The 12462-nt window shown below is 40.0% G+C and overlaps 1 protein-coding gene across 4 annotated transcripts; it reads right to left on the reverse strand.

The window, feature by feature from the left end:
• Nucleotides 1-389: 389 nt before the first annotated feature.
• uraha (urate (5-hydroxyiso-) hydrolase a) lies at nt 390-10221 on the reverse strand. Of its 4 annotated transcripts, XM_060922827.1 has the most exons (6): nt 10159-10178; nt 9932-9998; nt 9635-9719; nt 6438-6580; nt 2415-2550; nt 393-859 (listed from the first exon to the last, which is right to left on the reverse strand). In XM_060922827.1, the coding sequence occupies exons 3-6, from the start codon at nt 9683-9685 to the stop codon at nt 770-772; spliced, it is 420 nt and encodes a 139-aa protein (XP_060778810.1). In that variant the 5' UTR covers nt 9686-9719; nt 9932-9998; nt 10159-10178; the 3' UTR covers nt 393-769. The 4 variants fall into 4 exon arrangements, with proteins under 4 accessions (XP_060778808.1, XP_060778810.1, XP_060778809.1 ...); XM_060922825.1 differs by lacking the exon at nt 9635-9719 and having other exon boundaries at nt 390-859; nt 10159-10221; XM_060922826.1 differs by lacking the exon at nt 10159-10178 and having other exon boundaries at nt 9932-10114.
• Between the last annotated feature and the right edge of the window lie 2241 nt (nt 10222-12462).

Consider the following 12462-nt stretch of genomic DNA (forward strand, 5'->3'; position numbering starts at 1 on the left):
TCTAGTTTACTGTAATTATGATCTGGCAGCTATTTACACCGGATCCAGTGTAAATAGCTGCCGGAGCCAACATTAATTGGACGTACAGCACTCTGAAGGAGCTGCTGTTATAGAAAATTAATCCATCCCTTTTGATATGAGATTTCAAGTGGTACAGGGGTGCACAGTGGGATAAGAAATGACAACATTTCTTATAGAAAGGAGTCATCTTTGGTCATGGAACCTCAAACCAAAATACTATAACTGCTATCAACAACAGAGACAAAATGGAGTGGTGGTAGTGAGTACTCGGGGAATTGGCACAAAGTAAAACAGTTCTTGTTTATATTTCCACATTACTGCAGATGCATGTACCAAGTTTATTTAAGAATTGCTATTACATTCTCCAGAATACGTCTAGAAATTATATTTGTACTGCGATTTAACCCAAACGCTTCAAACACAAAATCCTGGCTGTGGAGATGAAGATACGGTAATAACCTGCTGTTGTACTCAGTTTTTTTTTCCATAAATGTAGAGTTTATTTTGTTTTGTAACATGTTCTGTCCTGTCACATTAGTTGAAGTTTCACATCAGTTTTACTTCAAGACATGTTTGAAAGTAGGACACAAGCAGGAATAGATCACAATACTGACCTCTGTCATGCATTTTCATACAAGCGAGCTGTCTTTAATGACCTGTAACAGCTTAAAAGTGCCCCTTCAGCCAGACACCAGGATCAGACAGATCAGCGTGAATGAGTGTGCATCAGTTTTGGTCCCTGTGCTGGTTAACTCCCTCTGTAGGTGCTGTACGAAAAGCGACTCAGGAGCAGCGGGATGTGGAACTTCTGAGAAGCATCAGTGATGGTGAAGACAACCTGCATGCAATAAGTCCGTGGCGTCAGATTTAATGAACAGACACTGATCAGACAGTCGAAACAGTATTATTCATGAGACCAGTGATCAATATTCTTTCCTTTACACTGAGAAAGGAAGGGGGGGGGGGGGGGAACGGTTCTTCAAGGGTTCTTTAAGGGTTCACCGGATGATTAAGGGTTCTTCGCTTCTTAGATAAGGGAACGTTGTTTTGTACAATCCTTTTACTTTAGGATTAGTTGTATCTGTGTGTTTGGGATGTGCTATTGTATGTGACTGTAATGTGACTTGGGGGAATGATAAAAAAAAAAAAAATCAATTAAAAAAAATTATTATTACCTGGAACATTTTTTGGAAATTTAAGGTAATTCTTTTTCTTCATTCCTTCTTCACTGCTTTCTTCCTTCTTTCTTCCTTCCTTCATTCTTCTTCCTACTTCACTTTTCTTTCTTTCTGTCTTTCTTTCTTTCTGCTTCAATGCTTTTTCTCTTTTTTCTTCCTTCATTCCTTCTTTTCTTTCTTCCTACTTCACTCTCTTCTTTCTTTCTTCATTCCTACTTCACTTCTTTCTTTCTTTCTTTCTTTCTTTCTTTCTTTCTTTCTTTCTTTCTTTCTTTCTTTCTTTCTTCACTTCTTTTTTCTTTCTTTCTTCCTCTTTCTTTCTTCTTCCTACTTCACTTCTTTCTTTCTTCTTTCTTTCTCCCTACTTCACTTCTTTGTTTCTTTCTTTTGTTTTTCTGTCTTCTTCTTCCCTTCCTTCCTTTCTCTTTTCTTCCTTCCTTCTTCCTACTTCACTTCTCTTTTCTTCCTTCCTTCCTCCTACTTCACTTCTCTTTTCTTCCTTCCTTCCTCACTTTTTTCTTTCTTTCTTCCTTCTTCACTTCTGTCTTTCTTTCTTTCTTTCTTTCTTTCTTTCTTTCTTTCTTTCTGCTTCAATGCTTTTTCTCTTTTCTTTTTCTTTCTTCGTTCTTTCTTTACTTTTTCTTTCTTCCTTCACTTTTACTCTTTTTCTTTTCTTTCTCCCTACTTCACTTTTGTTTCTTTCTTTTGTTTTTGTCTTCCTTCTTTTCTTCCTTCATTCCTTCTTCTTACTTCACTTCTTTCTCTCTCTCTCTGTCTTCATTCCTTCTTCCTACTTCTTTCTTTCTTCCTTCCTGGCTGTCTTGTATTGTTTTCACTGCAATACAGGCCAACAATTATTTACAAATCATTGTTTTCAGTAATAATTTCAACACACCGTCTTGTTTTTTGATTGGGGGTTGGATATCTAAAAACTCATAGATGTAATTAAAAAGAATTACAAAATGAAAGATGAATAAAAATAAATAAATTAAAAAAAAAAAGTTCCTACAGTGACAAATATATTTGTTGATACTGTGGTCGCACATAAAAACGAGAATAAATTGTGCTGGCTCCCAAAGAGATTTTTAATGTCATGTTTCTTTAAAATGCAGCAACAATGCAACCACATGAACATTCAAATGAATAACATCTGAAAGGAGCTTATTCATAAAATTATAAATTACATGTTTTAGTGTGACTTTTCCCCCCACTTACTTCAACATACGGGTAGAAGCAGGTCTCCCCCAGTCCCTCCCAGTACTGTCCGGTCTCAAAACGCATCTTATAGGTACCAGGACTGAAGGACTCTCGAGTGATGAGACCTGGACAACGTCCATCATTGCTGGTAGTTCTTCAGGAAACAGATTTACAAGAAACGTGATGTGATTGTTTAATGTATTAACGTTAGCCAAAGTAGTTACATTACACTCACCAGACACTTTATTAGGAACACCCTTACATACAGTGGTGCTTGAAAGTTTGTGAACCCTTTAGAATTTTCTATATTTCTGCATAAATATGACCTAAAACATCAGATTTTCACACAAGTCCAAAAAGTAGATAAAGAGAGCCCAGTTAAACGAGACAAAAATATTATACTTGGTCATTTATTTATTGAGGAAAATGATCCAATGTTACATATCTGTGAGTGGCAAAAGTATGTGAACTTCTAGGATTTGCAGTTCATTTGAAGGTGAAATTAGAGTCAGGTGTTTTCAATCAATGGGATGACAATCAGGTGTGAGTGGGCACCCTGTTTTACAACCCCGATTCCAAAAAAGTTGGGACAAAGTACAAATTGTAAATAAAAACAGAATGCAATAATTTACAAATCTCAAAAACTGATATTGTATTCACAATAGAACATAGACAACATATCAAATGTCGAAAGTGAGACATTTTGAAATTTCATACCAAATATTGGCTCATTTGAAATTTCATGACAGCAACACATCTCAAAAAAGTTGGGACAGGGCAATAAGAGGCTGGAAAAGTTAAAGGTACAAAAAAGGAACAGCTGGAGGACCAAATTGCAACTCATTAGGTCAATTGGCAATAGGTCATTAACATGACTGGGTATAAAAAGAGCATCTTGGAGTGGCAGCGGCTCTCAGAAGTAAAGATGGGAAGAGGATCACCAAATCCCCTAATTCTGCGCCGACAAATAGTGGAGCAATATCAGAAAGGAGTTCGACAGTGTAAAATTGCAAAGAGTTTGAACATATCATCATCTACAGTGCATAATGTCATCAAAAGATTCAGAGAATCTGGAAGAATCTCTGTGCGTAAGGGTCAAGGCCGGAAAACCATACTGGGTGCCCGTGATCTTCGGGCCCTTAGACGGCACTGCATCACATACAGGCATGCTTCTGTATTGGAAATCACAAAATGGGCTCAGGAATATTTCCAGAGAACATTATCTGTGAACACAATTCACCGTGCCATCCGCCGTTGCCAGCTAAAACTCTATAGTTCAAAGAAGAAGCCGTATCTAAACATGATCCAGAAGCGCAGACGTCTCCTCTGGGCCAAGGCTCATTTAAAATGGACTGTGGCAAAGTGGAAAACTGTTCTGTGGTCAGATGAATCAAAATGTGAAGTTCTTTATGGAAATCAGGGACGCCGTGTCATTCTGACTAAAGAGGAGAAGGACGACCCAAGTTGTTATCAGCGCTCAGTTCAGAAGCCTGCATCTCTGATGGTATGGGGTTGCATTAGTGCGTGTGGCATGGGCAGCTTACACATCTGGAAAGACACCATCAATGCTGAAAGGTATATCCAGGTTCTAGAGCAACATATGCTCCCATCCAGACGACATCTCTTTCAGGGAAGACCTTGCATTTTCCAACATGACAATGCCAAACCACATACTGCATCAATTACAGCATCATGGCTGCGTAGAAGAAGGGTCCAGGTACTGAACTGGCCAGCCTGCAGTCCAGATCTTTCACCCATAGAAAACATTTGGCGCATCATAAAACGGAAGATACGACAAAAAAAGACCCAAGACAGTTGAGCAACTAGAATCCTACATTAGACAAGAATGGGTTAACATTCCTATCCCTAAACTTGAGCAACTTGTCTCCTCAGTCCCCAGACGTTTACAGACTGTTGTAAAGAGAAAAGGGGATGTCTCACAGTGGGAAACATGGCCTTGTCCCAACTTTTTTGAGATGTGTTGTTGTCATGAAATTTAAAATCACCTAATTTTTCTCTTTAAATGATACATTTTCTCAGTTTAAACATTTGATATGTCATCTATGTTCTATTCTGAATAAAATATGGGATTTTGAAACTTCCACATCATTGCATTCAGTTTTTATTTACAATTTGTACTTTGTCCCAACTTTTTTGGAATTGGGGTTGTATTTAAAGAACAGGGATCTATCAAAGTCTGATCTTCACAACACATGTTTGTGGAAGTGTATCATGGCATGAACAAAGGAGATTTCTGAGGACCTCAGAAAAAGCGTTGTTGATACTCATCAGGCTGGAAACGGTTTCAAAACCATCTCTAAAGAGTTTGGACTCCACCAATCCACAGTCAGACAGATTGTGTACAAATGGAGGAAATTCAAGACCATTGTTACCCTCCCCAGGAGTGGTCGACCAACAAAGATCACTCCAAGAGCAAGGCGTGTAATAGTCAGCGAGGTCACAAAGGACCCCAGGGTAATTTCTAAGCAACTGAAGGCCTCTCTCACATTGGCTAATGTTAATGTTCATGAGTCCACCATCAGGAGAACACTGAACAACAATTGTGTGCATGGCAGGGTTGCAAGGAGAAAGCCACTGCTCTCCAAAAAGAACATGCTCATCTGCAGTTGGCTAAAGATCACGTGGACAAGCCAGAAGGCTATTGGAAAAATGTTTTGTGGACGGATGAGACCAAAATAGAACTTTTTGGTTTAAATGAGAAGCGTTATGTTTGGAGAAAGGAAAACACTGCATTCTAGCATAAGAACCTTATCCCATCTGTGAAACATGGTGGTAGTAGTATCATGGTTTGGACCTGTTTGCTGCACCTGGGCCAGGACGGCTTGCCATCATTGACAGAACAATAAATTCTGAATTATACCAGCGAATTCTAAAGGAAAATGTCAGGACATCTGTCCATGAACTGAATCTCAAGAGAAGGTGGGTCATGCAGCAAGACAACGACCCTAAGCACACAAGTCGTTCTACCAAAGAATGGTTAAAGAAGAATAAAGTTAATGTTTTGGAATGGCCAAGTCAAAGTCCTGACCTTAATCCAATCGAAATGTTGTGGAAGGACCTGAAGCGAGCAGTTCATGTGAGGAAACCCACCAACATCCCAGAGTTGAAGCTGTTCTGTACGGAGGAATGGGCTAAAACTCCTCCAAGCCGGTGTGCAGGACTGATCAACAGTTAGCGAAAACGTTTAGTTGCGGTTATTGCTGCACAAGGGGGTCACACCAGATACTGAAAGCAAAGGTTTACATACTTTTGCCACTCACAGATATGTAACATTAGATCATTTTTCTCAATAAATAAATGACCAAGTATAATATTTTTGTCTCATTTGTTTAACTGGGTTCTCTTTATCTACTTTTAGGACTTGTGTGAAAATCTGATGATGTTTTAGGTCATATTTATGCAGAAATATATAAAATTCTGAAGGGTTCACAAACTTTCAAGCACCACTGTACACCTGCTGTTTGATGCAGTTCTCTAATCAGCCAATGGCTTGACAGCAGCACAATGCATCAAATCATGCAGATACAAATCAAGAGCTTCAGTTAATGTTCAAACATCAGAATGGGAAAAACTGTGATCTCAAAGTGTGACTTTCTTTCACAGTGGTATGGGTGTTGATTTGAGCCAGATGAGTGTTTTTGGTTTGAGTATTTCAGAAACTGCTGATCTCCTGGGGTTTACACACACAACAGTGTCTAGAGTTTACACAGAATGGTGTGAGAAACAAAAAACATTGACTTGAGGCCGTGAGCGAGAGTTCTGTGGGTGGAAACAAACGCCTTGTTGATAAGAGAGGTCAAAGGAACATGGCCAGATTGAGCAGTTCAGGCTGCCAGGAAGGATATAGTAATTCATATAATCACTCTTTACATCTGCGGTGAGCAGAAAAGCATCTCGGCATGCAACAGCAGAACATACTGGGTTCCGCTCCTGCAGCCAAGAACAGGGATCTTAGAATCAAGAACAAGTTCCTATTACATTGGCCGGTGAGTGTATACCACAGTGATCCAACTATTTTACCCTGTTGTTAGGTGGTTCCAAGCTGACGTCGTAGGATCCAGGAAGTACAGAGTGATGCTCATGCCGGCAGCTGGTACACCCCGGCCAGTGTTCAGCACATGAGTGGTGAGGGGGCTCGGCGACAGAGCGCTCATTTCTGAACACTACAACATGGACAGTGTTGGCTTTGGAGTTGTTTACTACAGTATATATATAAATATTAATAATCTGTGTACCTTTGACCAGCCCATAGGTTCATCCTGATATTTATATAAAGGCCATGATGAGCATTAAAGATCATAGGCAACGGTTTTCAATTTATGCACATTTTAAACTTTATATGTTAAAAAACCCTCTGTAATTCCCTTCTGGTCCCAAGAAGTATTGTTAATAAGTAATAATTAAAATAAGTTAGTGCCGATTGCGACGAATTTCTGTTCGGCGATTTTCGTGACCACTCGGAGTATGACGTCATTCAAGACAAACAAACCATTTGAGTTGAGTCCACTTCCACTTACTTGCATTGACGTTCGGCTTGAGTGCAGACGTGTGTTCGGGAATTTCCAAAGAAAAACCATGCTTTATTGTTATGCAGTGAACTGTAACAACGGGACCGGTTCAGGAAGAAGTTTTTACCTTTTTCCAAGAGAGGAGAAGAGGCGGAGAGAGTAGATTGGCTTTTTCCGAAAGAGCAGAAGAGGCGGAGAGAGTGGATTGTGCGTGTGAAGCCAGTGGGTTGGCTTTTTCCGGAAGAGGAGACGAAGCGGAGAGAGTGGATTGTGTGCGTGTGAAACAAAATCAAGCAGTCAAAGAAGAAACGGCGCAGCAACGCTCAAGCAAAAAGGAGAAGATTGGAGGGAAACATTTTTACTTTTGCTTGCAATTGACAAGTCAAGAATCCTGAGGGATCCTGTACAATCATTGTGGAAATGAGACAAAGGGATATTTCCTCGCTTAGAGTCGGCTATAAATAGGATAATGCCGCAGATGGCAGGCTAATGTGACCTACCGGCGCACTGTCCAGTAATCGTTCCCTATATCCACTAGGGAGGGCGGTTTAATTATTCTTCAAAAGGGCTCTTATTTAGTATTACGACAAAAGTAGGAATTTATCATAACTACCAGGATAAATCGTTTGAGCGCGAGTCTTGTTGAGGTCTGGGGTCACCGCGATCAGAGTCGGCCGAGTCGCTGTCCGATTCCGAGGCCGCACGGTCAAACCAGTGAGCCACAGTCACCGATTGCTTCGCAACGGCCATAGGGTCATATATATATATGGTTTCACCTTTCAATATTCAATTTGGAGAGTTCCGACTTCAAAATCACCATCACTATCAGACATTTTACACAACCTCTTACGACCAAAGTCCGTACACGTGTGCTTGGTTCGCAAGTAAACACAGAGCTGCTCCCGGTCTGTTTGCCTTGAATGATGTCACAACGACTGCCCCCTGGCGGAGAAAGTGCGCATAAGTAAGATGTAAACAAACCTCCGGAAATTGGGCAAAACAGTATGATTTAACTGTTTTATTCAATCTTAGAGTGCAAATTAGACACTAGGAAGATTGAATTCACTTTTTGGGTCGTTTTTCTAGACAATAAAGTTGATGTTCTGCGTTTCACCTCTGACCGTTGCCTATGACCTTTAAACTGTCCTAATGCTAACATTGCTAACAAGAAAATCCTAACAGGTAGAGAGAGAGAGAGAGAGAGAGAGAGAGAGAGAGAGAGAGAGAGAGAGAGAAGTTTACTCTAAAAACTGATGTTGTTGGACAAGAAGACTCCATGAAGTTGATTCTACAGTGTAAATGATAGAGTACAGCACTTTTTCTGACCAGAGATCACAACCCTGCCTTCTTGTTTTCTAATAATTCAAATCCAAGGCTCGTGAATTCAAAATAAAGTCAGCCTGAAACGAAAATAAAAAAATCACGACTAGAAGCAAACACGTCTTTCATTTCCTGTATCCTTTCCCTTTCAGTGAATCCAGCAATTTTATTTGTGTTCAGTCTGACAGTTGCTTTCCCGATAAAAGTAGAAAAGAACGCTTTTCATAAATGCTCCATGTTGGCGGATCCTTTTTATATTTTTGCGTGCCACATTGCCATCCTTGGTCCAATACTTTTGGAGTCTATCTAAGCTCATGGGTAATTTTCCCGAAATCAACTTTATCCACTGAAATTGCGAAAGCCTCCATTTTAAAAATGTGACTTGAATGCTGTGTTAACAAGTTTCACCCGTAATCAGCTGTCTGAGAGAAGATACCAATTACAAAATCATGTTTTTGAGTTTAAATTCACTTTTACATCAAGTTTAAATGAAAATTGACATGGTTTTAGATTTTCGAATTAAAAAATGGTCAGTCTGGTGTTATTTTAACTTAATCTGTTGTGAAAACTTTTGAGATTTTCACTCACACACACAAACACACACTGTCATAAGCTAATGAATAGTATTATACATACAGGACACTTTTTCCATGGAATAAAAATGTGTTCGATTCCCTTCTAGTGGGTTTATTGATGGCATGCAATCTTATCGTATCGCTTATCCTCCATGTATTACGCCACTCTCCCCAATGGAGAATATGCGTGCAATATTGTTATAATACTGCACGACGTCACACGTCGGAGCTCATGCAAAGATCCGATGACAAAACTTGTCTGCTGCGCATGCGCACAGTCATTTCTTTGAAAGAGAGAGGATCCAGTGCTCAGTTTAAGCATGAAATAAACAAACTGAAAACCGAAACCAAAGACGCGCTGAACACCCGAAAAGCTACCAAAACTTCATTATATATTCTTCATGCATATTTACAAGAGAAAAACATACAAATGGACATCGAAAAACTGGAAAAGAGACACGTCAGAGATGTAAAACTTCCGCACTAGCGAGTGACTGCGACAATTTGGAAACAAATACAGCTGCCAGGTTTGCTTCGTTAAATATGGAAGATTCTGACAGAATTTTGAAAGAGAAAGATGCGTTGAACACTGAAAAGAATGCGTATGTATAATAATAATAATAATAATAATAATAATGATGGCTGGATTTTTTTTTCGTGGTATATCAGATATATTCCATTCAGCGACTCGTCTTCGACTCGTTCATGATCATGCTAGCTGAATGGAATATATCTGATGTACCATGAAAAAAAGCCAGCCAATATTATTTAATTATTTTACTCTTGTGATGATTCCTCTTTTTTTTTTTTTTACCTGATTTGCTGATAAAATATGATCTCTAATATGCTGCAATCTGGTGCTCATGTGTATTTCTTGTCTCTTCTAGAAGCCTTAAAACCTACAGAATGAGCACATAGAGTGACTTAGTACTGTCAGAGTTTATTATAGATATTAATCTCATATTTACAGCTGAGAGTCCATTATTCTGGGACACTGAAGTGTGCTCAGAGTTTGTAGTTTACAGAATGCCACTGCTTATCGAGAAATGATATATATTGTGATAAAACTCATGATGTAAATGCATTAATTTGTCATTAACTGTGTACTTACAGTGTACAGGTTGGATGTGAAAAAGTGTGCAGGAGAAATACAGCTCACTGACCTCCCTGTCATTCACCTGTCAGTGCAAAGGGCAAGTGCGAACTTCATGTAAATAAACACATAAATTACAAGCATAAACTCATATATATATATATATATATATATATATATATATATATATATATATATATAAAAGAGAGAGAGAGAGAGAGAGAGAGGTGCTGACGGTACTCAACCCAAAGCTCACGTTGCTAATATTGTTTTTCGGGAAGTTAAAAATCAGGAAGTAGTGAGTCACGTGACTGGGATAAAGTTTCTGATTGGCTGGATAATCTAATTAGTTTCATTTGATAGAATTCTTCGCAAATACATTTTATTATTATTATTATTATTATTATTATTATTATTATTATTATTATTATTATACATAAAATGAAAGTAATATACCATTTAAATAATAATAATAATAATAATAATAATAATAATAATAATAATAATAATTGTGCACTGATCCAGCAAATGGATTGATGCATCTATATATATGAGAGAGAGAGAGAGAGAGAGAGAGAGAGAGAGAGAGAGAGGTGCTGACGGTACTCAATCCAAAGCTCACGTTGCTAATATTGTTTTTTGGGAAGTTAAAAATCAGGAAGTAGTGAGTCACGTGACTGGGATAAAGTTTCTGATTGGCTGGATAATCTAATTAGTTTCATTTGATAGAATTATTCTCATCTCATCTCATCTCATCTCATCTCATTATCTCTAGCCGCTTTATCCTGTTCTACAGGGTCGCAGGCAAGCTGGAGCCTATCCCAGCTGACTACGGGCGAAAGGCGGGGTACACCCTGGACAAGTCGCCAGGTCATCACAGGGCTGACACATAGACACAGACAACCATTCACACTCACATTCACACCTACGGTCAATTTAGAGTCACCAGTTAACCTAACCTGCATGTCTTTGGACTGTGGAGGAAACCGGAGTACCCAGAGGAAACCCACGCGGACACGGGGAGAACATGCAAACTCCGCACAGAAAGGCCCTCGCCGGCCATGGGGCTCGAACCCGGACCTTCTTGCTGTGAGGCGACAGCGCTAACCACTACACCACCGTGCCGCCCTGAGAGAATTATTCATCTCATCTCATTATCTCTAGCCGCTTTATCCTTCTACAGGGTTGCAGGCAAGCTGGAGCCTATCCCAGCTGACTACGGGCGAAAGGCGGGGTACACCCTGGACAAGTCGCCAGGTCATCACAGGGCTGACACATAGACACAGACAACCATTCACACTCACATTCACACCTACGCTCAATTTAGAGTCACCAGTTAACCTAACCTGCATGTCTTTGGACTGTAGAGGAAACCGGAGTACCCAGAGGAAACCCACGCGGACACGGGGAGAACATGCAAACTCCGCACAGAAAGGCCCTCGGTGGCCACGGGGCTCGAACCCGGACCTTCTTGCTGTGAGGCGACAGCGCTAACCACTACACCACCGTGCCGCCCTGATAGAATTATTATCAAATAAATTTTATTATCTCATTTCATCTCATCTCATTATCTCTAGCCACTTTATCCTGTTCTACAGGGTCGCAGGCAAGCTGGAGCCTATCCCAGCTGACTACGGGCGAAAGGCGGGGTACACCCTGGACAAGTCGCCAGGTCATCACAGGGCTGACACATAGACACAGACAACCATTCACACTCACATTCACACCTACGGTCAATTTAGAGTCACCAGTTAACCTAACCTGCATGTCTTTGGACTGTGGAGGAAACCGGAGTACCCGGAGGAAACCCACGCGGACATGGGGAGAACATGCAAACTCCGCACAGAAAGGCCCTCGCCGGCCACGGGGCTCGAACCCGGACCTTCTTGCTGTGAGGTGACAGCGCTAACCACTACACCACCGTGCCGCCCCATTTAAATAATAATAATAATAATAATAATAATAATAATAATAATAATTGTGCACTGATCCAAGAATTTGGATTGATGCATCATCCGTGATGCACTTACCTCAAATATCTTCATGTCTGAAGAGGTTAATTAGTTACCATGGTTACCAGGTGCTAGCAAATGAAATTGGTTGGAAAAAAAGAATATTTATGCAAACTCACGGTCTTATTCGTCTCTGATTCCACCCTCGCATCAGAGGAATCAAAGCTGATTAAAGCTAGACTGCCTTTCAGATTTTTCAAGTGTAGGTCATAAAAAGAATTTTCCCCTACACCCAGTTATTTTTGTTTAGTGGACCGAAATCTACTGAATTCAAATCAGACTTCCAATTTTATTATTTAAAAAAAAAGAACAATTAATGAATTTACAGTCACGTGGCCCTAAATTCTCCACTATTTTTTCCTGCTTCACCATGACCCAATACAAGATACTACGTCATGCATGACGTAGTGGGCTTTCCCCATTCGCGCAAGGCATTGTGGGATACAAATTTGAAACAGGAGGGGAAAATGAAGGCTGTGAATGAAACGTGGAAGACCGACTACAGTAACGGAAAGCAAGAAGAAAAGACGTTATGTT

This window comes from Neoarius graeffei, chromosome 6 (genome assembly GCF_027579695.1).
Source record: "Neoarius graeffei isolate fNeoGra1 chromosome 6, fNeoGra1.pri, whole genome shotgun sequence".
Lineage (NCBI taxonomy): Eukaryota > Metazoa > Chordata > Actinopteri > Siluriformes > Ariidae > Neoarius > Neoarius graeffei.